At 41.6% G+C, this 27,248-nt stretch overlaps 1 protein-coding gene across 3 annotated transcripts in view; it reads right to left on the reverse strand.

Annotated features, from left to right (window-relative positions):
• Window positions 1–24,976, reverse strand: part of LG05H8orf89 (linkage group 05 C8orf89 homolog) — an 82,858-nt gene extending 57,882 nt beyond the window's left edge. The window contains exons 1-6 of one of the 3 annotated variants that reach the window (XM_073631801.1): window positions 24,716–24,970; window positions 16,407–16,458; window positions 13,816–13,973; window positions 8,975–9,116; window positions 7,077–7,132; window positions 3,945–4,471 (exon numbers count right to left, since the gene is read on the reverse strand). In XM_073631801.1, coding sequence (XP_073487902.1) covers window positions 4,347–4,471; window positions 7,077–7,132; window positions 8,975–9,116; window positions 13,816–13,973; window positions 16,407–16,458; window positions 24,716–24,857 — 675 coding nt within the window. In that variant the 5' untranslated portion in view covers window positions 24,858–24,970 and the 3' untranslated portion in view covers window positions 3,945–4,346. Of the gene's footprint in view, window positions 1–3,840; window positions 4,472–7,076; window positions 7,133–8,974; window positions 9,117–13,815; window positions 13,974–16,406; window positions 16,459–24,715 lie in introns of those variants that run through there. The other 2 variants (XM_073631800.1, XM_073631802.1) reach the window with 2 other exon arrangements.
• Between the last annotated feature and the right edge of the window lie 2,272 nt (window positions 24,977–27,248).

The following is a 27,248-nucleotide window of genomic DNA, read 5'->3' on the forward strand; positions in this document are numbered from 1 at the left end:
AAACAGTAAAGTATAAAAAAATTGCATATCTGAAAAGCAAACATGGTAAAACATAATAACAATAAAACATTGCAGAATAGAATACAGTAAAAAAGGGCAGAACAATAGAGAGAGAGAGAACAATAAAACGACAACTATTTTTGTTTTTTTTATTTTATATATTTTTTTGTGTTTTTATTTTATTTTTTTTTTACACTTTTTTTTGTAACTATAACTTTTGTAACTGGTACCAGGTTCGGGTCTCTCAAAATGCGATGGCATCTTGGGAGACCCTGTGTTAGTGTGCCTAGTCTGTGCAGTGCTGTACCCTACCCTAATACTCAACTAGTGAATGGTAGCGTTCAAAACATTCACCAATGCAAAGACCAGGATTGTCAGGACAGGAGGGACAATAATACCGGGTGTCACGCCTATATCCGCGCTTGCTGCAGACACGACATCTTCTTTGGGGGGCTCGTTGGGTAGAGGTACTCAAGAGAACATACAGAAAATGCCTCTCATGCAGCCGGCTTACTGCATTTGGTTGGGGAAGGTGAGGTGGAGCACCGTCTGGAAACAGAAGGGCTCTGACGATCTCTTCCTGGAATTTAAGGAAGGATCCAGTTCAGCAAAGCCAGTTGAAATAAATAAACAGACACTTTCTGGTACCAGCGTCTGGCCTTACGGGCAATTAGGTACGGCGCCAACAACTGGTCGTTGAGGTCCACCCCTCCCATATTTTGGTTATATTCATGGACACAGAGGGGTTTCTCCACAACAACAGTCGCCGTAGTAATTTGGACCGTCGTGTCTGCATGAAGGGAGGTAAGAACGAAAACATTCTTATTATCCCTCCACTTCATAGTGAGCAAGGTCACTAAAAAGTGGCACGCTCGTGTAATAATTGTCCACGTACAAGTGGTACCCCTTTCCGAACAAGGGTGACACCAAGTCCCACATAATCTTGCCAGCGCTTCCTATGTAGTCAGGGCAGTTTGTCAGCTCTACGTGACTATCTTTGCTCTCGTAAACCATAAAACTACATGTATAGCCTGTGGCCCTGTCACAGAGCTTGCTGGGAAGGTACTGTTTGAATGACAAGCGGTCAGAAAACTTAATCAGGGACTCATCAACGCAGACAACTTGATGGGGAGTAAATAAGTCTGCAAAACGTTGGTTGAAGTAGTTTACGAGGGGCCGAATTTTGTAGAGCCGATCGTATTCAGGGTCTCCACGAGGACGACAGAGTTCATTGTTGTTGAAGTGCATGAACCGCAAATTCTGCTCGTATCGTGCCCTGGTTATGGAGGCAGAGAACAAGGGCATATGGTGAATTGGGTCAGCGGTAGTTATGCCCATGTTGAGGGAAAGGCCTAGAAAGATCTTAAATTCGGAAACCGTAATTGGTTTCCAATCTCTGGCAAGGGAGGACTGGGGAAGAGTGGCGATGTGTTGACCAGCATACAAATTGCTTTGGTCCACAATAGATCTATAGAGATCTTCTGTGAAAAACAGCGAATAAAAATCCAGTGACATAAAATCAACTGTTTCCACCTGAATTCCGGGTTGGCCAGTGAAAGGGGGAAGTATGGGTGCTGCAGAAGTGGTGGGTTCCCAATTCGGATTGGCGAATGCAGCAGGAAGGGCACTATGGGCATGACGGGCCTGTGTTCGTCTTCTTGGTGGCAGCGGGACACTACTTGTGCTTGCCACCTCGCCAGCTTGAACTGCACTTATGGGACTCGCCATGTCATCAAGTGTTACTGCAGTGCTGGATGTACGACCAGGGTGTACTAGGCCGCTGGTGCTTGCCAGTTCACCAGAAGGAATAGCGGCGCTAGTACTGCTCTGCCCCATACGAGGGACCTGCGGTTCTTGCACATCAAGGACAGAAGAAGAAGTTCGGGGTCTGGTACGCCTGACCTTGGCAGGGACCACAACTCCGTCGTCAGAGCTATCTGTCATGGACCCGCTGTCCTCTACAGGATCGTATTCTGAGCCAGAATCTAACAGATGAGTGACTTCCTCTTCACTATCTGTCATACTCAGAAACGTGTAGGCCTCTTCACTAGTGTACCTTCGATTTGCCATTTTGGGCTCCAAATTTAGGGGTACACTAGTGAGACTCACAGGCAAAAAAAGCTCCTGATTGTTAGTGACTGTATCAAAACGCTACCAACAAAAACTGTAAGCGATCGCAGGGATCAGGCTGACTCTGCGAACGCTACAGTTATGTGTGTTTATTGTTTTGTAAGTGACAGTGATCGATCGATACTGCACTTGGGTGGGCTGGGCCGGGCCGAGGGGCAAAACGCAGGTGCTAGCAGGTATCTGGGCTGATCCCGCTAACACTGTGTTTTTGGGAACCCTAAACTGCTGGGGATGCTAGTATAGATCTGATCGGATCAGATATTGATCCATTCAGATACTATACCACTAAGAGAGGTGTATGCTGTGTGCGTGGGTGTTAGCGGTACTGGCCCTAACCTGGCCCTGCCTGGGGTGACGCAGACCTTATCTGACCCTAAAAACTTAACTTATATCACCGCCGGGCGATTAGGGGGTTAAACCTTTACAAGGTAATAAACGGCGGGTGCCCTAAAACTATAATAAACAAACTAACCAGCGTCACCCATAACAGTTATACGGTGATCACTGGTGAAAGGGTTAACTAGGGGGCAATCAGGGGGTTAAAACCTTTATTAGGTAGTATATGGGGGTCCCTGTCCCTATAAAACACTGACGGCGTACCTATATACTTACCTCCCTAACTAGCATCACCAGTGACACTAATACAGCGATCAGAAAATCGATCACTTAGTGACACTGGTGACAGGGGGTGATCAAGGGGTTAACCTTTATTGGGGGGGTTAGGGGGGTATCCTAGACCTAAAGGGGGCTAACACTAACTGCTCTATCTCTTATAACTATCACAAACTGACACCAATGCAAAAAAAAAAAAACCTGCTATTGGTGTCACTGTGACAGGGGGTACAGGGGGGTGATGGGGGGTGAAATGTGTGCCTAGAGTGTTCTACTGTACGTGTAGTGTTTGGTGCACTTACTTGATGTCTTCTCTCCTCGGCGCTGGAACGAAAAAAAAAAACACTGGCTCGAGGAGAGATGACATCACTTCCTCTGCCGTTGTTTACATTACAGCAGCAGAGGAAGAATGTCATTGGCTGGGAGCGATCGTGAGGGGGTGGCCACGAATGGATGGCCTCCCCCTCACCTCTGATCGCTCGGGGACAGATGCCGACCACCTCGGGCACCGGGGGGATCCCATACGTTACTTTGCCTGCCCTCGCCATTCTGCCGCAGTATATCTGCGTGAGGCGGTCGGCAAGTGGTTAAACAAGTGTGATTTAACTGTACTTCTGTCTCAGTCAGATTCATGGTTTCTGACACCATTCATGTGTGGGGTTGCTTTTCAGCCAAGGGAGTGGGCTCACTCACAATTTTGCCTAAGAACACAGCCATGAATAAAGAATCGTACAAAAAAACTAAAAAAAAACTGTGAGAACCACTTCTCCCAACCATCCAAGAACAGTTTGGTGAGGAACAATGCCTTTTCTAGCTTGATGGATTTCCTTGCCATAGGGCAAAAGTGATAACTAAATGGCTTGGGGAAAAAACATCAACATTTTGGGTCCATGGCCAGGAAACCCCCAGTGGTCAATCCTCAAGAGACGGGTGAACAAAACAAGCCCCCACAAATTCTGACAAACTCCAAGCGTTGATTATGCAAGAATGGACTGCCATCAGTCAGGATGTGGCCCAGAAGTGGATTGACAGCATGTCAGGGTGAATTGCAGAGGTCTTGAAAAAGAAGGGTCAACACTGCAAATATTGACTCTTTGCATAAACTTCATGTAATTGGCAATAAAAGCTTTAGACACTTATGAAATGCTTGTAATTATACTTCAGTATACCATAGTAACTTCTGACAAAAAGATCAAAAAACACTGAAGCAGCAGACTTTGTGAAAACTAATATGTGTGTGCCATTCTCAAAACCTTTGGCCATGGCTGTCCTTTAGTATATATCTCCACCTGCTGGCAGTCTGAGGAATTTCAGCTACATTTTAACAAACAAGTGAATAGGATTTCAATACAGATTCACTTTAAAATAAAAACTAAGATATGTTATTTTTTTTAAGCATTGTATTTTTTACATGAGTATTAAAAAAAATAACTTTTAAATGTATTCCAAACATATTCTTTTTCTGTAAAACAAAAATCAGTCACCAGTATCTTATAAACAGAAGTATAAACAAATAATCTTCTGAATATAGTAAAGCCAAAGTAAAGTGAAGGCCGTTTCAGTTGGAGATAATGCATGAATTTCTAGTGTCATTGCCATTGAATTTAATGAGTTTGTTTTTTGGTGTTTTCGTGACGTATTGTATACGTTTCCAAGCTGGCCATTTCTGAAAGTCTCTGCAGGTATTGTATGGGAGCCCTGCTGACAGGGTCTGGATATCTAGAACAGCCTAGGCACAACAGAAGAAACATATTTTTATTAGCTACAATATACTCTACAAGACTGTCAATACAGAAAATCCATGAATTAGGTATAAACATAGAGATTCTCCTGTATTCGGTCTCTATTACAGATGGGGGGGGGGGGGGTCTTATGTTGGCTGCATAGTTAATGGGTATCACTTCTGTTCAAAATGAGAAAACACTAAAGGACATGTCTCTGAAGTGTATCTAAGCCCAGGAGCAAAAAGTTGATTTATTGATGATTTCCATTTCTTAGATGACGTGGCTGCATTCGTTTTCTTTTATCAAGCTCTTTTCCCTTTTCCCTTTTTTTTACTTTTTTTTTTATTTTTACCTGGTGGTGCTGCCGGTAACACACTTTCTGTCCTAGGTTGCAAATGCTGACTTAGTGTACTGTATTAATGGAGAAGCACAATGCCATCCTAGGACAGGAAGCTTGTTGGGACCACAGAACACCTCCCCCTCTCCTCATCTCTATTACATAAGGGGGGAGTGCTCTGTAGGTCATAGAAGTAAACTGAGAAAGGCTGATAACTTGCTTGGGATATCAGTGCAGCCCAAGCAGTTTACAAAGAAATTTAGGTTCACACTGAATTTCTGGCAGGGTCAACAGATATTTTCCTATACTTGCTGGGCTTTTAAAGAGCGACAATATAGGGAAATGTGCATGTATTGGATAGGTATACTAAATATATATATATATTTTTTTTTTTTTACACTTTGCCCAGACATACACATTAATGGCTCATTAGAGCAAGCTGTGAAGTCACATGGCCTTTCATAAACAGTTTGCCTTGAAAGCTTGCTATGGTTTCTAATAGCATTTAGGTTGAAAAAAGACAAATGTCCTTTGAAATTATTTTGTCATTTTGACCAAAAGTACTATGCTTTTACCAATAGATGGCAATAGATGAACAAAATATATAAATTAATTACTGTATATATATATATATATATAGACAAGCACAAATTTCAGTCAAAGCTTTAAAATTCACACACAGATTTTGGATCCTACATGCACATGGTGGTTGGCAATATTCAAAAAGCTCTTTAATATATTATTCCCTGACAAAGTTAAAAAATGTGTGTGCTCTCTGAACAGATGTATTACATGTGGTATGTTTTCACTGAGCTCCATTCACTATTTGAACACCAAAATGTAGCTCACACCAGGGGAGGACTTGGAACCTAAGGCTTGGGGATAAACACAACCAAGTGGCCCTTCCATGGCAGGGATATACACCAATCAACCATAACATAATGACCACTGGCAGGTAAAGTAAATAACATTGATTATTTTGTTACAATGGCATCTGAAAGTTGGTGGGACAGATTTGGCAGTAACTAAAGATAGCAAACTGGCAACAGGGTCATGGGAGACCAAGGCTTACAGAAGCATGAGGATAATGAAGACTGGCCCCTGTAGTCTGATCAAATGGAAGCACTACTGTAGCTCAAACTTCTGGAAAAGTTAATGCTGTTTCCAATAGAAAAGTGCAAGAGCACACAGTATAAAGGGATCTATTCCTAGGGTGGTCTATAGAGTAGACGTCCCCGGAATAGAATAGACAGCTACTTATGGTCAGAAAGGGCACTCTACACAGTTATGTAAAAAAGTTTTGTATCAAATTTTATTGTGGTGATATTCACCTAAATCATTAAATTTAAAAACATTATGTTGCTTTCCATTGAGGTTGATTAGCTCAAGTCCTCTGACAACGCATCATAAAAGAAGTGATGCCTTCAATGTATAACCATACAGACAAAGTATCAATGTTACAGATGTCTAACATACAGACAAACAATACTGTATTGTTAGAGTATTGTTTGTCTGTATGTTAGACATCTGTAACATTGATACTTTGTCTGTATGGTTATACATTGAAGGTATCACTTCTTTTATGATGTGTTGTCAGAGGACTTGAGCTAATCAACCTCAATGGAAAACAACATAATGTTTTTAAATTTAATGATTTAGGTGAATATCACCACAATAAAATTTGATACAAAACTTTTTTACATAACTGTGTAGAGTGCCCTTTCTGACCATAAGTAGTTGTCTATTCTATTCCGGGGATGTCTACTCTATAGACCACCCTAGGAATAGATCCCTTTATACATATATATGCAATTGGCTACGGCCAGAACCTCAAAATTGGAGGAGAGGCAGAGAACTATTTGTTATGTTACCTTACTACTAATAGAGAGTGTACCGGCACCTGGCTCAGCCTCTCAGCGATCTTCCGAGAGCCTGAGTCAGCCGCTCCTGCTCCCTCCACCACCCATCGTTCCACTGAGGGTCTCTGCTGGAGGGGCAGAGCAGAAAGTCAGTAACTGACAGTCACGGTTCTCTGCTTAGAGCGGAGGGGGAGAACTGAGCGATCATGGTGTTTTATCACTCAGTAATCTGTGTAGAGTCAACAGGGAAAGGATGCAGAATTGGGTCAATGATGCATCCATGTAGGAGAGTATACTGTAATGAGTTTTTTTCCCGTAGCCCATACTTCTCTTTTAAACAATTAAAAACCTCCTGTGTGGATTGTATGCCCCTAACGGTTACAGAATACATATTACATAATAAATAAAACATACTTGTCTGCTCCCGCTGAAAAGACCGTGACTTGGAGGCACCACTGGACACTTGTGTTCTAGATCACAGAAGTTTTATAATTATAGAACCATTAACATTCAAAAATATTAAATATGGCAGGTAAAATGCATACAATCTTAAAATAATTTGTGCTCCGCAGCTAGCGGTCAGTCATTGGAAGATCCAGTCCTCACTAACAATCTTCATGTGATCATTATGTCAGCTATGATCACATGCAGGCTGGAAATTCAATAAAAAGAAAAAAGCAGTGAGCCTGCAGGTGCAGCTACAGCCCAAGAAAGATAGTGTGCCTCTGTTTAATACTGTAACTGTAGGACACAATTATACAATTTAGAAATAAAATCACTAAAAAAAAAAAAAAAAAAGTAAGAAAATATTTATATGGTATAATTATTTGTTTTACATTTGTATCTATTTTTAACCTATAAAACCAAACAAAACCATAAAGCTGAACCCTGTAGAAAATATTGTCTAAATACAAGAGGAGATTCTTACTTGAATCTTGGTGTGCTTTGTGTATTTCTTCAGAATCTATGCAGTAATCCAGGAAGAAACTTTACTTATATGCAGGAACTTCCTTTACTAATGACCAGTCAGTGCTGCTCTGTCTCTTTGTACATGGATGACTCGCTCTGCCCCTTCCTGCATTTTTCTGCTGGTAGCCTGTAATGGGTGGACCTGCAGAGTCCCTCTCACTACTTTGCCACTGTGCTACACATAGCTTCTACAGTGAACAATGTCATATCTTTACAATGTAATCTCTGGGTTTGCAAAGGCAAGTACATTTAGTCGTTGTGCCTAGTTCAGCTTTAATATGTCCTTAAAATAAAAATGTAAAATCTATTTAGGTAGGTAAAACTTGTCATAGAGTTATAGTCAAGTTAACCTATGCATACTGATACTGCAAGATTTGGCAAGTGCATTTAGGTTTTGATGAACTTTAGTCATGAAAAGGGTTAAAGCACTCTTGTCAATTGCAAACAAAATAGTTCATTTGAATGGACTACCAAATACATAGAAACGTGCAAGATGTAGTGCAAACGCTACTTTTGCAAATCGCCGTGTGATTTGGTGGCTGCAAACGCAGCATGTTTGCGAGATGCAGTTGGGTGTCATTAACAATTTATGGCACCCATTCGCGTCTCGCAAGGGTAGCGTGTTCATGTGTGGTGCATGAAAAGTGTACAGAATGTTCCTTTTTAACACCACGTGCCAATGTGAACTGCCCCTAAAATACACAGCCAGTCATGTGAAGCCTCTTATGGCTGTAGCATCCTTATAATAATACACATACACCCTGCATTTCAACTTTTCACACGGTTTTATGCTGAGATGGGCATTTCTGATGCCAGGTAGAGGGAGCTTCTCACTCCACTTGCATTAGGGAATGGTCCCACAAAAACCAATGACAGAAATTAGGACAGAGGTAGATGAGCAACATGGGGCCCTGTCTATTGCTGAGATAGTTATGAAACGCATATAAATGGTGCCCTAGGAAAAGCTGAAAGTGAGTATATTTTCAGGAAGCAGAAAAATGGAATGGCCATCATAACCACCTCAATACCGGGCATCAATTCCCACCCCTGCTGCCCCTCATATCCTGAAGCATGGGGCGGGGTCACATGTGTGACCCCTGCAACCCCTATAGTTAGAACAGTTGTCTAGTTTAATTCAACAGGTATAGCTTGGAAGTTTAGCATGCTGGATGTATTCCATGCCATCCAAATTATTTATGAAAATATGACTGTCTAGTCGAGAGTTGTTGGTGGCCCATATACATGTAATAACCAAGTCAAGTATTCAAACAGCGGCAACTTAATTCAAATATATACAATGAATAAGAGACTCCTGAACTGTAAAAAGCCTATGCCTCAATTACCTGTCAGTGTTGAGATGAGGGGAACACAACATATATCCTCTGTAGTCTCGTAAATGAGGGAACCGATTAATTTTGGTGCCTGGAACTCTCCAGCTGAGATCAGTTGTGTTTGGGTTCTGGTTACCCATGACAGAATATAATCCTAAATAAGACATAATCATCAAATAAACAAGATCTCCACTTTTCACAACAGTATATCTACTAGTATACACTTCATAGAAAGGCGGATTTAGCATTTACCATAACCCAGCAACACAAGCACTCTGTATTATCATGCTGTTTCCAAGTAACACCTCAATAAGCAAATAAGGAACTAATGATAGTGAATGCAAATGCTGGCACCAATCGTATCAAAAAATACATTGGATAAACATGTGGCGCAGAGTTCTCCTGCTCATTGTTCACATATTCGCCAGGTTGCAGGTTTTCTCCCACACAAGGAATATAATACCGAATAAAAATACTGGCATCAGCTGAGGGTGAAGTATCCTCCTTTAAACATTTTTAAAAAATGAGTACAGAAGACCAAGTCAGAACCTTACAGACCTGAGAAAGAGAGGACTAGTACTGAAATGGTAAAAGAACTAACAGCCATAAAGAAGTGAGCTTTAACAGGAAAAGAGGGAATCTTATCCTTCAAACCATATGCCTAATCAAGGGTTTGGTGAATTCACCAAGAACTGGTGGAACTAGAGGTCGAAGTACCTTTCTTTGGTCTGTCTGAAATAACAAATAAGGAAACAGAATGAGGCAATGGCAGGAATATATAAACAGTTGTCCTGAACAACATTTAGAAAATGGTGAACAATCTCCTAGTGATGAACTGGTGGCAGACAAAAGGATGGCAAAACAATGTCCTTATTTAGATAAACAGAGGCCACCTTAGGCAAAAAAAAAAAATGCCTGGGTCGCAAAACAACCCTGTTCACGTGAAGAACCGAAAAGGGTTCTTTACAGCACAAAGCTGCCCGTTACAAAACCTGTCTGGTCAAAGCAGTTGCTACAAGGAAACTTTTGGGACAAAAGGTGAAAATGGGAGTTCATTAATCAGCTCAAATGGAGGCATTTGAAGAACTGGCAAGACTTAATTCAAGTTGATTTCAAGGGGAATCTGATAGGAGGAGCCGTATGAGTGACCCCCAGAATGTAAAAACCAAGCAGTGAACTGCCAACAGTGTCTGACAGAGAATAGCCAAGGCAGATACCTTGATGGTACCTTAGTACCACAAAGGCATTACCTTGATGATACCCAGGGCCAAGCGCTGGCCAGCCCCCCAAAAAAAAATCTGAGGTCACGTACTATAGCCATGTTCTGAAAGCCTAACTTTACACAAAAGGGGAAGTTCCACTTTTCTTCCTCCAACACCCTGCTATATTTGGCTCATATATTTGACTGACCATTGAAAAGAGAAAGAGTGCATTAGGTCTTCTCTGTCACTCTGTTCTCTCACCCTATCCAGATGCTTCTTGCACTGCAGCAAAACCAGTTGGCTTCCTCTCCCCACCCAGTCTGAACCCTGCTGTTCAGGGTTTGCAAGTCAAATGCAGGTACTTGCACTGCTTACATTGAAAAAATACATTTAAGAATGTATTACTGAATACAGAACTGTATTATTTTGTATCTTTTATCTGCCTGGAGTTCACCTTTAAGGGCTCATTTATATCAGCTATATTAATTTTTAAGAGCGATACAAAAAAAATGTACGTACTATATTTCAATGGGCCTAATTTACACCATTGCAGTATTTCATGTGCATTTAAACAGTACAGCACAATGCATTTCTTTTTTTTGCACATAAACATACCAGAACACATGTGAACACACTGCAAACACATGTAAGCGAAAGTCGTAAAAAGGATCATAAATAATGCAAGAACACCACAAACACACTATAAACACCTTACAAATGCATGTAAATACACATGCAGAACTGCACAATGAACACAGGAATTGCGGTATAAACAAGTTCTAAATGTTAACTAGAGGTTTGCTGAATTAGACATAAACTACACAAAAGGTAAAGGACAGCCTATCGCTAAACCATTTTATTGCACAAGTACTGATATTGCAATCTCTCAAATATGAAGTAGACAACAGGGTGGTAGAGCCAAGTCTATGGGAGGGTTCGCTGGACAGAAGAATCCTCAGGAGACCAGAGATTGTATGAGAATACGTCAGTACTCTGACACCACGCTGAGATGTTATATGACGTTGTTATATCAGTATGTGGCATTTTGTTTTTCTTTTGGGACTATGAGGTAATTATACATTTTTTATTATCTAGCTGAAGAAAGAATTTATAATCCAATGGGGCCAGACTGTCTGTTTTTAAAGCCAGAAGAAAGAGTATAATGTACTTGTCATACAAATAGAAGTTCATATCAGATAAATACGTTAAAACCGTCTGTTATTTGAAGTAATATGACAGAATTAAAAGCCAATTCCACCCACAAGTGACAGCTTAGACTTAAGCAGAAATACATAATGTACACACAAAGTTAGATATAAATGGGTTCCAGCAAGCCCTACAATTTTAGCCTTTCCAGTGTCCTTCCAGATGTTTCCAGCAGTCTCCTCCATTCCTAATGTAGCAGTTTGCTGACTGCCATGATGATGGTTGTTTAGTAAGATCCTATCCAAGAGCAGTCAAGAAAAAAATGTGGTATGTGGCAAGAGTTCAATGACTTGTTGGAATGCCACATCCCATTTAACCCCAAAAGGGACAATAAAAAACAAGGGGCTTATGGACAGAACCAAACAGGCAAGCCCTTCAAGCCTAAATAGTTACAGTACTTGACAATGACACTACATGGTTAGGCCAAAGCAACCCAAGATGGGGAAAAATTGAGGCATGATATAACATTTGGCTCTGACAACATCACCAAAAGTGGTACAGCTGACTAGTAATACTAGACAGCACGTGACTGATGTCAACAGGTCAGTGAGTAGTGGGACAAAGCAGGTGCTGGAAGCAAGATGTGACACGGGCTAAGAACTTAGGAAGAAAAGCAAATTCTCAAGGACCATAGGGAGAGAGGAGGGTGAAGGGGCAATGTTTATCCTGGGGAAGAACTTCCTACAAATAATCCAGGTAGTGCCTATGGTATGATGTGATAGCTGTATTAATTACATGTGTTTTATACTGTACTGTATAACAATGTGTTCATTTTGCACACAAAGCATTTTCATAATCTTTTGTTTAACAAAATAGATGGTGCCATAGATGTATTGAAAAATAGGATTAGCTTTGATGAATGCAAATATTGCATCAGAGAAGCTTCGCATCAAGCTGTGTTGGATTAAGTCATATTGGGATGTTCATTAAAGTATCCAAAGTAGAGTAGAGACTAACCATAGAGGGATCACTTTATGCAGCTGGACAACTTGAATATGTATTACAATATATAAGAAGCACTTGTTTATGCAATAACTTGTAAGAAGTATGTAAGGCAGGGCTGTCTTTAAGGCAGGGCAAAAGGGGCAGCTGCCCCGGGCCCAGTCATTGTTGTGGGACCCAAAGAAGCTGCCCCTTGAGCCTACACTGCCTGAAAATAGTTGACTCGGGGGTGCCCAAGAAAATTTTTACTCAGGGTCCAGACGGCCCTGATGTAAGGGTGTACATAAGAGTGCAGAGTGTAAACTAAGAATCTTAATTGTTAACAAATGGTCATAAGGCCTTATATGTGTAGCACCCTCTAGTGTGCTAGATGTAGATCATTTTTGTAAACTGCAGTGTAGGTAAATTTGGCTTGGCTGAGAGCCAGGCCTGGCTTGAATCTGGGTCAGGGATGAGTGACTCAGTAGGCAGCATCTCTGATAACTCCTCCTGCTTGCTGGGAGCTTGGAAAAGCTTCCAGAAGTAGAGGGAGGAGTCTAGGAGGAGCTTGGAGTATTAATGAGGGCCCTAGTCAATCCCCAGCAAAATGGGCTAGCAAGGGGCAGGCCACCACTTAAATACTCATGAGTCATGCCAGCAGGGGGAGCCGGGTGGAAGATGGAGAAGGAGTGCTGAGGAAGCTGTTGGCGGCCCTTGAGGATGCCCCCTAGTCGGGGGGGGGGGTGACCTCGGGCCTGGGTGCTGAAGGGACCCTCTACAAAACATGGAAGAAATCCTTTCTGGAGGATGGTAGCAAGGAGAGGACAGCAGGAGAAGGTCAGCATGTGAGTTTCTGGTGAGTGAGCAGTCTGGGAGGACTGTGGAGAGAGAGAGACTGTTTAAGTCTAGAGAGGACTGTGGAGAAGTTAGCCAGGAGGGCTAGTGAAAGGGGCAGCTTGGCAGTGCCTGAAGAGGTGGTGCTGGGATCAGCAGCCACAGGAATGTATGCTGGATGCTGAAATTGCTACACACCTAAAGGGGCCTCGGGTTCCTGCCTGTAATGGGCTATTGCTCTTAAAATCAGACTGAGAGCCTTTTTGTCAGATTCACCAAACGGTGTGCCAGCTGGAGTTCTCCAAGCAAATTAGTGCTGGAGGAAGCAGAAGAGTGTATATAGACTATGTATAGGAAAGTTGTCCCTGAAGTTGTTCTGAAGTCAAATAGGCATCCCATAATTTTCAAATCTCTATCCAATCCCTCAATGACAAAAACAAAGCATTGGACTGTTCTCTGACTTGGAGTGCCTGTGAAGATGTGGTGTGCCTGGCTGTGCAGGGTGGGGAATCCCGATCTACTTGTGGCTCCGTAGGGGGTGTGCTGCATATGTTATATGTAAGCATACACATTGTTTCAGTTCTATTGCATCACATAAGCTAAAATGAAAGAAACCCATCCCCAATCAACAGTGTACCAAAATCTACTTTATTTTGAAAGTGACAAATACATTTCATACCAGGTACTTACCATTACTCTGAATTGCTGACAGAGTACTACTCCAGCTGAGCTTGTGAACGCAAGAGTTGGCACAGTGTGGTGAAATAGTCATAAGCTGACACTGTAGTCTTGGGAGAACTCCTGCAATGTCATGTCCACAATTTAATGGATGGCCAGATAGTATGAACCTAGCCATAAATTAAAAAACAAAAATAGTAATGAGGAACCTACAGATTAAGAGAAAGGTAATTATGTACAGTACATTGCTTTGCAAGAATTTGCTAACAGTAAGTAAACAACAATAACAAGTCATTTGTTTACACATATGTACTTAATAATGTTCTACCTTAGATGACCTCTTGAATTTTTTCAGCAGCATTATGAGTACCTACAATATACTGCTATGCATAGGTGTGCTCAGGTGTTGTGCCAGGTGTGCCTGGGCACACCCTAATCACTACGTGTTGATTCCCCCTACTGACTGGGCTTCCCCCGTGTTGCACCTTTTCCCCCCCAGCAGTTCAGCTGGCTTTCCTCCCCTCCCCCTCCCCCTCCCCCTCCCCCTCTTGGTTGCTGCAGGGGATGTTTGAGAATGGAGAGCAGGGAAAGGGCTAGTAAATATTTTATTTACCTTCCCCTTCCTTTTCTAAATTAACACAGTGAATACACTCACTCATTGTGTTCATTCTTAACTGAAGCATAGTAAACTGTTCTTCAGTTTGTGAATGAACAGGAAGCTGCTCAGCACAGAGCACTTCCCATTAACTCACTGTCCCGTGTAGCTGATATTGCAGAGAAGGACATGTGTGTTTGAGCTTTGGGAGGCATACCCTAATGCAATAGGCTGCCCACACCTATGCTGCTATGGTCTCAAAGGTAAAGGCTTGTTAGCAGTGGTATGAATTACTTTGAACCACTTACCTAAGGGCCAGTTCACACCAGTGCGCTTTTTTTCTGCACTAAAAATGCATGCACAGTGTTTTCCATTTATTCCAATGGCTCTAGTTCACACCATGCAGTCAGTTTTCAAAGCAGAAACTGACCGGAAACTGACTGTATGGTGTTAACTAGAGCCATTGGAATACATGGAAAACACTGTGCATGCATTTTGTGCAGAAAAAAAGCGCACGGAACTGAACGGAAATTTCAAGAAAAGAATCAGTTCTGAGCAAAGAAAAAAAATAAATATTAAAGACAATTAATGAAACCATTGATCTTTTTGTTAAAAGTGGTTTTATTGAAAACATCAAAGGCAAGAGTACAAACCTTTCACTCATACAGATAAGATCGAGTATACCAGTAGTGTCTAAGAAATTTAGCACACAGCACAATCACTTATCAGTTATATGCAGATGGTAGGTGAACTATAGTGAAATAAACAGTGTTTTATTAGTTTCAAACTAGGTAAGGAAAGAAGATAGCTGAGCGCCTCTAATGCCTGACTAAGTCACCTGTGGATCTGTGGAACATGAGTATTTAGGTCTGATTAGGGTGGTAAAAAAAAAAAATAGGGAACAAAACGTTCTAGTGCCAGCTTCACCAAGGCTTAAATGCTTTGACACAAGGCAAGGATATTCAATTGGAGTCGGATTTCTCTGCAGCACTGCGGTGGGTTAAAGCATGTCAAAGGGAAAGTCCTAGGAAGGGGAGGCGGAAGGAGGATAAAAGAAAAAAAAAAAGGGGGGGGGGAATGGGTGTTTAGGGCAGGGCATTAGGTAACGGGGAGAAAGCAAGGATAAAATTTGGGGGTGGGACCCTCCCGGAATGGAAGGCCATGAGCTATCGTAAGCAGGGGCTCCTAATTTGAAATTAAGATAATTCCAATGATGGCAAAATCAGAACTACTGTATGTATGGAAGAGAGATAGCAAGGTGTTGTTTATATAAAGCTGTAGGTTTTAAAAGCAAATTTGGAGGGTTATGTGTGAAAAAACTTGTTTAAATCCAATCTAATCCTTCTCAAAAGAAGAAATTGGTGCACCAACCAATCCACAACCCTGACTAAGTGACAGGCCCAGTAGTACTCCTGTATATAGGGAAGGCTTATGCCCCCATGTGATTTGGGAAAAGTGAGAGTTTTGCCCATTATTCTGGGGTGAAAACGTTGGGGTTTTGTTGCATACATTTCCAAATACATGTAAAACATTGCCGCATCAAGGCACCTCTGAAAAGTGAGGACCCCCAACTCAAATCTATCTGAGCTCCCAGCTATGGGTCATACGTATATTGCAATACACAGATTAAGTAGCTGAGGAGGAAGATACTCTTGCCACAAATACAGGTCTTGATTCAGCAATGATAATCCAGCCTGATAAACATACTGGTCTCTTGTATCTTAGAAACTCCAGTAACAAGATACTCCATCAGTATTTCCAATTAAATCAAGCTTCCAGGATTAATAAAGAATCAAATTATTGAATCATGCCCCCATGATGGATTCTTCATAATTCAAAAAGGAAAAAAAAAACTGGAGAGGGACAAAGATTTAGACTACCAGAGGGAAATCTTACCAATAAAGTCTTCAAGAGATAAAAGATTGTGATTCATTTTTTTGGTGCCTATCCAAAATGAAAAATAAAAACACTTTTTTGTTAGAGTTTTTGTAAAATGTGCATCGCTTACCTGTTATTAAGGACTGAAGAATCCAGATAACCCGAGCCTCTAACATGTAAATCTGTAGGGGATTAAAACAGGGAAGGGATATAAGATACCGAGGCATGTCTATCAAGGCTTTAATTAGTTATTTCGTCCACATAGCTCAGTTTCAACTTCCTAAAGATTTTGCTTAATTGCTTGCAAGACTTTTGAATATTTTGTTATTCTTGAAAAAATTCTAGGGAAAAGATATTATATATTATTTAATTTAGCTTCATTCTGTTTTTTCCCTTATTTTCACCTGTGAATCCTGTGACTAACACACTTCCAGTTCCATGTCTACATTTTTTTCGACTATACCCATGGAAGAAGCCATGGTTGTCATACAGACTTAGCATCCAACATGTCTGTCTTTGTTCATTTCCATTACACAAATAATTGGTGGGAATAATGGATAAACAATAAAGAAAAGGTTCTTTGTGCTTACTTATCAGCTCACAGGAAGTTACTGATATCTGTAAACTGTTGCAGCCATCACATCTAAGGACAGTGAAAAAAATACATTCCAGGTAGGGAAATTGTATTCATAGTTACACTGGTCTGGCTGGAACCAATGTAACGTAATGCATATACCATAGCTGGCTGATGTGTCTGGAAGCTGGAAATCACTGAAATCACCCCAAATGGCTGCCTTGCTGCATTCTGAACACAGGAGGTCAGCCACTCGGCAACCCCTGTGTAAGGTCTGAACATTCCTTGTGATTCTTTGGCCACTGGCTTATTAACGCAGTTCTGGCAAAAACACTTGGACCAGTTCGCTGATAGTCTCGCATTTCACACTCTTGATTGGTGATCCTTTGTTACTTTTGGGTTTTTTTCTTCTGCAGCTTAGTGTAAACAAAAGAAGACATAAGGGACAAGATAAGACACCTTAGCTTATGTAGCTAAACCACACACTACCTAGTGCAAGGAAACATTTGGAGCCCAAACTTCACAGACCTCATCCCATAAAAGTAAGTGAGATTTAAAAAAAAAGCAGTTATTACCTGTTAACTGAATTTCCAGGAATCTTCCAGGACACCTTACTGCTGACAGACCCCAGGTCCTTAGTATTGGAATATAATCTGAGGGATCTGAGGGTCTTCCTGAATTGAAAAGTAATGCTTCACCTATGTGTTTTTCCTGCTGCCAAAAAGGTCGATTTCTGGTGTCCCCCATTTTGCACAAATCTGTGTGAAGACAACCAGGCTCAGACACCATTCTGTCTGTACTAGTTTCCAGGTAAGCACCTTTGAGGACCCCTGTGACCATAAGAACCCGCAGCAACAACAACAAATCCTTTACAGTGTAAATTGACTCCATTATGATTTTTTTAAATTTCACACATTTGTTTACATCCTGTATTTCCCCAAGGGTTTCCTTGTGAGGAAGATGCGGGAGTAGAACCCTCCTTCCCTTTCCTCTTTTGCAAGTGGGGTCATCACCCTGTGTTGCAGTATTTCTTCTAGCAGAGATAAAGTGAAGCTCTGCCTAAAAGGGGAAGCTCTGTTTGTTGACCCCCCCGCCACATTTTGCACCTTACGGGGGTGGGGGGGGGGCAGGTACTGGGTTTTGACAGGTACCCTCTCCCACTTCCGGCTAACTTTGCCGCAGAGAACTCAGCAGGAAGTTCGTCTCAGCATCCTGCTTCCCTCGCTGCTAGGCCATTCACAAAGCGCAGCGCACTTGGAGCATGCGCAGTAGGGAATTGGCTGTGAAGCCGCAAGGCTTCACTGGTGGTTTCCCTTAGCTGAGTTGGCAGCGGCAGCACCCGAGAGGAGATTGAAAAATCGTCTTGGGTGAAAACACTGCTGGAATAGTGGACTGGTAAGTGAGTGTCCTAATATTAAAAGTCAGCAGCTACAGTATTTTTTCTGAAGGAGCCTGGAGCTCCTCTATAAGAGCGATTCCACTTCTACTTGGTCTTGGGGTAGGAGGAGTAGCAAAGAATCTTATTGGGGGGTCTGTAAATTCTATTCTGTAGCCATTTCTTGTAATGTCCAGTATAAAGGGGTTTTGGGAGGCTTTTTGCCACTGCGGGAGGAAGGCCCCCAATCTTCCATCCACATGGCAGCTTGAGTCACTGGGAATGAGGCTTTTCTTTGTCTTTGTTGGGGTCGAAAATAAATCCTTTTTCCCTTCTTTTTGAAAGGCCAGCCTTTCTTTTGGCCTTGCTGTTTGCATTTTTTTGTTCTGCCTCTGCCTGTTGGGATGAAAAATGTCTTCCTAGATTGCTTGTTTGGAGTAGGAAAATCTTTTTCATGTCTGCTGACCTCTAATACTGAAGATAGCTAACTGTCAAACAGCAGATTTCCTTTGAATGGGAACCCGCACAGCTTAGCATTTGAGGTCAGTTCCCCATGCCATGTCTTAAACCATAGCGCTCTTCTTGCTGAGTTAAGAAGTGCAGTAGCGCTTGCTGAGAATTACTGGCCTTTGAGAAGCCTCTATAAATAGTCACGCTAGGTTCCCTTGTGGCTCTGGCCCCTCCCCCAGGTGCTCCTGCGGTATGTATAGGTGGATGCAGAAAAAATTGTTCAAAACCTACTACCATTGCAGCCGGTTTTTTTCCTCCCTATCAGTAGACTCATGCTGTATGCTGGGTCCTGAGATCTGGTCCGCACCTCCTGGACCAGGACTGATTTATCTTCAGGGTCCTGGTACTAGTTTACATGGCTGGAGCTGCGGCTCCTGGAAAAGACGCCACTATCGCTGGAAGCACATAATTAGGGAATTGATGCCACTGCCACAGTCACCTGGGAGCCACACATGGGAGCGGAGGATACCGGGACTGCCATGCAGATCCACAGTCTCCTCTACCTACCTAGGAAAGCTTACTAAGCCTGGATGCCTGAGGGGATGGTTGAAGCCTCTCCAGTGGGAGAGATACCTCTAGGTAATTTAGAGAACATGATAGGAGGCAAAATTCCTAATTCTCTCCTATCATCCCTGGCCAGCCTGCCCTCTAGTCCACTGTCCTGATCACAAGGAGTAGCTGACTCAGGAGGCCCCTGCAACTATCATGATGGCCTAAAAAAAGCATAAGATAACAAACTAATGATGCTCCTGTTTGGCCAGAGGAAACACAGGTGAAGAACATTTTCAGAAAATATAGAAAATACCTCTTGATCTTACTTAAAATACAGTGTTCTATCACCTCCTGTGACCTGAACTGATATATCAAAATATGTCATCTTCCTTCCATGTTATCTTTTGTAAATTACTGTCCCCAGCATGTAATGGAGAAGGGAGGGAGAATAACATGGTTATTCTTCTTTCCCAGGGAAAGAACCAGGACCTCTCCATAGATACAGCAGAGTGAGTGAGGGTAGCCAGTCTAGAACATGAAATGTATTGTTTGCAGTATTACCAGACAAAAATAAAGGGAAAAAAGTCTGGAAATGAGGAAACCAGTGTAGCCATTGCATCTAAGGACTGGCAGACTGTGATATAGTAACTCCTTGCTTTGTTTAGTATATATACAATTTAAAAACTGTTGGCACTATTCCTACCAAGTTCTGTCTATCCCATCAGTGCACCTTAGTGGAATGTTTACCTTGAGAGATGCTGTGAAAGTCAATCCTCCCATCCCCTATGCTGGGCTGCTGTATCCAGTTGTTCTACTTCCTCATATTTGGGCACTTCCAGTGGGAGAGACAGCATTACAAGGCACCGAGGAGACAAGGAACCTCAAAGCAGCAGCATGGAACATAACGCTCACAGATCTTTTCTTCAAACCAGGATGTGTTTGAGCAGAAAATTATTATTTAGAGTCCATGGGGAACAAGACATTCAACGTAGAGATTTGCAGTGATGCCCCTGCATTGTGCAAAGGGTATAGAAGGATATAACAGTCTGACCTAGCAATGAGCATCCTCTATATATAATGTAAATGAGGAATACAGAAGCGAAGAATAAATATTAAATATAGCAACGGAGAGATTGTTTCTAAGAATAAAGTCCTTTGTTCCAAAGTGGCATTGGCTGTCTCCTAGTGACCTAATAAACAAACGGCAAAAGAAAACTAAACCACATTGGCTAGGATTACAATGTGAGCACAATGTGCTGGCAATGGTTGGTTGTACAAACTGAAAAGGCAGCCTGGCACTGTGCTATCTGTTACTAGGCAGGTCAGTGCTGTCCAGTCATTTTTAGATTTATTTTGTAGGATTTCTATTAGGTGCAGTAACCCAAAGCAACCAATGTTCACTCTGCTGGACACTAACCAGTACAGGATGCATTCTGATTGGTTGCGCCTACACATGAATACATAATATTATTAAATATCTCTGTAGGTGTAAATAACATCAATGCACTTTTTTCTTTAAATTTCAGCTAGACGTTAGAAATACAAGTTATATTTTATATTTTCCAAAGTTTATTTGGTTTTGTAAATGATGTAAAAATGATCCTGAGCAGATGTGATTCTATTATCAGACGTGCTGTAACCGCTGAAGGCGCTCCCATCTTCACCCAATTTTCCTTTCGGGTTTGCGGACTCCAGCTGTGTGAGTAGCTGGAACCGCGATGACGTCACTCCCGCGTATGCGTGGGAGCAGATTACGTCACAGGACCCTGAAGGAACGGCACATTATGCCATTCCTTCGGAGCACATGCGCCGGTGACATCCCCGGCTGCATCTACAGTAAATATCTCCTGAACAGTGCAAGTTTAGGAGATTATAGGTAAGCCTTATTATAGGCTTACCTACAGTATAGGTAAAAATCGTGCATGGGAGTTTACGCCCACTTTAAAGGAGTTCTTTGGTCACAGGATACACTTTTGTTTTAGTTCATCAGCTTTGTAAAAATAAAAAAATTGTTATATTTGACAATCCAACATAGGTCTGAAAAGTCTCCTTTCATATTGTGAGTTCTGCGTCTTTCCTGGCCAACTCTTTCTTGGATTCCCTGCATGGTTTGCTGTTTCTCCTCTGCTCTTTCCTTTGGGTTACTTTCAAATTCGAAGGACTACATATCCTATGGTACCTTGCTGCCTGCAAGCGGTGATCCCTGTACTGACTCCACCTCCTGAAACTCCTTCACCCAGCGTGTGTGTGTGATCAGAAATGGCCCTCCCCACACAGGATATTGTGCTAAACCTGTAGGTAAATAAGAAAACCAGAACCTTCACTAAATGGAAGAGTGGGTTTGATAATAATGTTGGCAGTGCCTCTACTCAGAACAGGGCCTATGTGAGCAGAGGGGATTCCCGTCCTGGAAAATTAACCAGTAATCTAACCTAAGTATTTTGGAGCAGAGGAACTACTGCAACCAGCATTTAACATTAACCATAATTATACACACGCACACCAGTATGGAAATAACACAAACTTTATATAACAAAAGATTATTAATACTAATACTACATAGGTATTATCAGCAAAAGGCCTGATAGGAGACCTGGTGGAAATGTGCATATATTTCCGGTTATATATAGTTATTATTGTGGGCAGCACAGTGGTGTAGTGGGTAGCACTCTCGCCTAGCAGTAAAAAGGGGTCGCTGGTTCGAATCCCAACCACGACACTACCTGCCTGGAGTTTGCATGTTCTTCCTGTGCCTGCGTGGGTTTCCTCTGGGTACTCCGGTTTCCTCCTACACTCCAAAGACATGGTAGGTTAATTGGCTTCTATCTAAATTGGCCCTAGTATATGAATGTGAGTTAGGGACCTTAGATTGTAAGCTCCTTGAGGGTAGGGACCGATGTGAATGTACAATGTATATGTAAAGTGCTGCGTAAATTGACGGCACTATATAAGTACCTTAAATAACAATAAATAATAATTATTAGAGATACCTCCAGATGAAAGATGCAACAAAGCCCAGTTGCAGGCGCCCCTTAAGATGTTCTCGATGCAGCATTTCTCTTTGTGTCAGAGACCCACACACAAGATCTGTGGTGATGAGACCCTCCAGACATTGTCCAACAAACTTGGAATGCACCTTTTGACCAGCAAAAGCTGTGGTGTGGCACTGGAATTCAGAGTCAGCTTATCTATTTTTCTTCTTTTTTTTTTTTTACGTTCGCAGTGGTGCAAAAACTAGAACAAAAGAACCCATAAGTGTACAAAAAACCTGCATGTGAACACACACAAAAAAGTGCACTTAAGCGTATGCTTTCAGTCCACACCCTGAAGGAGTAGGACCTCTACCCTGACCCCCAGGGCTCAAGGCTCCTGACAGGGCCATAGGTTTACATGATCTGCCTAGCCAGAAGGCCTGGCAGACCCCATTCTTCTAAGGCAGCCAAAGCCACCCTTGAATACTAAGTCAGGGGAGCTCTCCCTAAAAAGAGACCCCCCAGAGGCAGGGGAGGAAGGAACCGGATGGCCACAAATCCTCCCCCTAGACATCAGGGTAAGCCCGAGAACTCACACCCTTCATACAGTGAAAAAAACACACAAAAGTGAAGGTGATAAACGTGGGAGAAAAAATGAATAGAAAAAAAAAGGTGGCCGTACGATATAGTGCACTGGCTGGGCAGACCTGAGGCCTGGTAGACAAAAATTGCCCTCTCTTTAGCCAAAAGGCCAAGCCCATCATTTGGTGCTGTGAACATGTGATCCGTTCACGCCGTGGGGTCCACACCCAAGTGTTAGTAAGAGCACCCCTAGGGCGACCACTCCCAGGGGGCACAGGCACCGCAGACCTTCTGCCTTCCCAGCCCATTGCCAGACAAGGTAGAATGTTCAAACCAGGAGGCAATGAGCTCTTCCAGCTTTCCCGGGGAATTACTCCCGTGCCCCAATTGCCTGTAAATGCCCCAGTTTCTGTTCCAGCCGGCACTAACCTTACAAGCCCCCATCACTCCAGCAGGCTTGCATAGCCTTCACCCTAACCTTGGTCAGGTCAGAATAGTAGCACAGTGCCCCCACTGGATCACCGATAAGAACAGATAATACACTTGATCTTAGCCAAAAGGCAGAGTCAACTTACAGTATCTCACAAAAGTGAGTACACCCCTCACATTTTTGTAAATATTTTATTATATCTTTTCATGTGACAACACTGAAGAAATTACACTTTGATACAATGTAAAGTAGTGAGTGTACAGCTTGTATAACAGTGTAAATTTGCTGTCCCCTCAAAATAATTCCACACATGGCCATTAATGTCTAAAACACAGGCAACAAAAGTGAGTACACCCCTAAGTGAAAATTTCCAAACTGGGCCCATTTAGCCATTTTGCCTCCCCAGTGTCATGTGACTTATCAGTATTACAAGGTCTCAGGCGTGAATGGGGAGCAGGTGTGTTAAATTTGGTGTTATCGCTCTCACTTTCTCATACTGGTCACTGGAAGTTTAACATGGCACCTCATGGCAAAGAACTTTCTGAGGATCTGAAAAAAAGAATTGTTGCTCTACATAAAGATAGCCTAGGCCAGTGATGGTGAACCTTGATACCCAAGATGTTTTGGAACTACATTCACTCTGCAGTGTAGTTGAGCATCATGGGAAATGTAGTTCCAAAACATCTGGGGTGCCAAGATTCGCTATCACTGGCCTAGGCTATAAGAAATAGTGCTAAAATCTTGTGAGCCACAAATGGGTTAATGCCTCCAATGTGAATAAATGAACCTAATTCAGCTGCACACACTAACCACGTTCCATACCGTGTATATGCCAAAATAAAATAAATATATGTGCATGCGCTAAAGGCTATAAATACGTGAACAAAGAATATAATAAATCTATACAATATTGAAAATTACAAACAGTGTCAAACGCCTGTGAAGAAAGTGACTAAAATCCACAATTGAATATATGAATAAATGGTAACAAGCAACATGCAAAAAAAAAAAAAATGTGAGAAAGAAAAGAAAAAAATCCTTTAAATAATTAACAAAAATATATAAGTGCTACTTGATAAATAAAGTGTCCGAAACCAATTCATACAAATGAATATATCTCAGTCCAAACCATTCACAAGAGTATATAAATCAAAGTGCACAATAGTGTCCAAACAAATAGCAGGCATTCCTCATGCTTGTATTTATGAAAAAGTGCTAAATATTCCTCATGCTCTTCTTAAGAGATGTGCACGTTATGGCATGCTGCAGTGCTCTCCAGTGACCCCCAATGGATAATGCGCTCACCTTAGAGCGTGTGACACAGTGGTTAAACAGTGTCAAAACACGCATTAGAGCCACTCCAGGGCTCATACAGGGTCTGCTGGTGATGATCTGTACCACGCTCAAATGGTGACATATATAAAAGAAAGGAGACTCATAGCATAATACCGCCAGGAATTTATTTGAAAAGCCATAAAAACAATCCCTCCAGGAGGGTACTCACAATGCTTGGGTGCGTCAGTGCACCATCCTATCCAAAGTATGCAATACAGATGAATCCTGTGGTGTGCGGTGCGGTGTACAATCCTCTGCCTGTCTGTGTGTAGAAAGCTCCGTCCTGCCCCTCCCCTACGCGTCTTCGGCATAGGGTATACGTGCCTTCATCTGGGGGATCTAATAGGACGGGCGCTCCATGTGTAATTTATACTGTCACAGCGGCCATTTTGCCTGGGACCGCTGACATCCTAGTGTTCGGCTCCAACAGCAGCCATTTTGCCTGGGATCGCTGACATCCTAGTGTTAGGCTCCAGCTATGTAAAAACAACAGCAAATGACGCTGTATGCCGGCCTTGATATTTAGGAAAAAGCAGGAAATGAAAAGCTATAGTAAGCGGTGTTAACCCTATCTGCATAAATATAATCCTAATCCAGGACAGAGCCACACATCAGAGTAGACACCACATCGCACACCACAAATAATGGTAATTGCACTAGCGATTAATATATGGAACATCAAAAAACTACAAATGTACTAATCTAATGGCATAATATATAACAATAAAAAATTTATATAAAAAATTTTGTTTAAAATCATACTGAGAATTAAGTATGTTTCTCGCATCAGTAATACAGCACAATCATTATTGTGGGATCCTATAAAACCCTTAAAGGGACCTGTAACCTTTATTGCTCTGTAATAGGAAACTCACAGATATGTGTTTAAATAAAAATATTAAAATAAATTTAAATAAAAATATTAAAATAAATATATAAAAAAATATTTGAAATAAATATAGAAAATTGATACAAAAAAAAAAAAAAAAAATTTTATATATAAAAATTCAATAATTCTATAACCTAAAAAATACACATCTGGAATACAGTAGATACGATAAAATTACAAATATAAATATAAACGAAAGTATTCCTGAAAATGTGTATTGATCTTGGAATATCACAATTACTATCTAGTAATAACACCTAAAAAATAGCCGCCTCACCAAATGGTAAAAGGGGAAAAGTAAGTCTATATGAACCATACCATAAATGTTAATCAGGCGATCATTTAAGTATCTAAAAAGTGCTAAGTAATCCAGGAGAGCGTTATATCAAAAAGCAATAAATATGGGGGAGTGCTTTGTGAAAGGCACTATATGAGCTTAATCGCTCCCCAATGTGCAAACATATTATTTTAGTGGCTAGAGTGAATCCAATCAAAATCAAGCGAATCGTCATAATCTACTATGTATACCCATAAAAAACTTTTTAAGTACTGTAAAATATGGATATCTAGGTGGGATACAAAAAGGTGAAATCAATAATTACTCAAGAAACATCTTAAATCGAACTCCTTATTAAGCCCCCCCGGGGCCATGGAGCCGAGCTGGTGTATCCACCATGATTCACGTTTACTAATTTCTCTTACAAAGTTGGAACCCCTCCAGTGGCGTTTGGGTACCTCTATCCCCCAAAATTTCATCCCAAGCGTGCTTTGATTATGTACACGTTTGAAATGTATGTACAGATGGTGCTTGTCAGACCCCTTACATATATTCCTTTACGTGCTCTTCTAAACGGTCTTTCAAAGCCCTAATAGTCCGCCCCACATAGATGTAATTGCATGGGCATTTTAACGCGTAAACAACCCCTATCGTGTCGCAGGATATAAAATCTCTAATGGTGTAGGAGTGGTTGTTTCTAGGATTGGTAAACTCTTTTAATCTTCTATTGTTACCAGGAACCCTAACGCAGCTGTAACATCTCCCACACCCATAAAAACCTTTTAGGTCCCAGAACATTGAGGGTTTCTGGGGGGGTGGTTCTACCACATTATGAACTAACTTATCTCGTAAGTTGGGTGCTCTCTTAAAAATAATCTTGGGTTTCTCTGGGAGTATCTCTTTTAGGTGGACATCTTGTTTCAAAACATTCCAGTACTTCCGAATAATTTTTTGTACTTCATTGTTTTGTAAAGAATAATTCAGAACCATACTAATACCATCATTAACATCTTCTTCCGTAGTCTGAACCTTATCTTTAAGTAAATTATCTCTACTAAGGCCAGCGACTTCCAACTTTTCTTTATTCAAGAATTCTTTCTGGTACAGTTAGGCTAATATTCATTACCTACTGGGTTATACTTCATCTCCAGGGGAATGGACACTGGTAGACCAAAAGTCTTCAGACAGGAAGTGATCCCCTATATAACCCCTCCCATATAGGACGTGCTTCAGTTTTGTAGCAAGCACAGAATCCTCAAAAAAGAGGAGAGGGACCTCTGTGTCCCATGTAGTACTCAAAGAAAAGGATTTTACAGGTAACTATGTAAAAATCCTATTTTCTTTTTCATACATTATGGGACACAAAGTTAGGCTAATATTCATTACCAACTGGGACATCCCAGAGGAATAGCCTTGACGGGAGAGAGACAACCTGACAAACAATAGCCATCAGACCTTATACGACAGCCCGCAGTACACTGCGGCCGAAAAGCCGAATCCTGGGCTGTTCGAACATCCACTTGATAAAATTTTGTG

Source organism: Aquarana catesbeiana, linkage group LG05 (assembly GCF_042186555.1).
Source record: "Aquarana catesbeiana isolate 2022-GZ linkage group LG05, ASM4218655v1, whole genome shotgun sequence".
Taxonomy (NCBI): domain Eukaryota; kingdom Metazoa; phylum Chordata; class Amphibia; order Anura; family Ranidae; genus Aquarana; species Aquarana catesbeiana.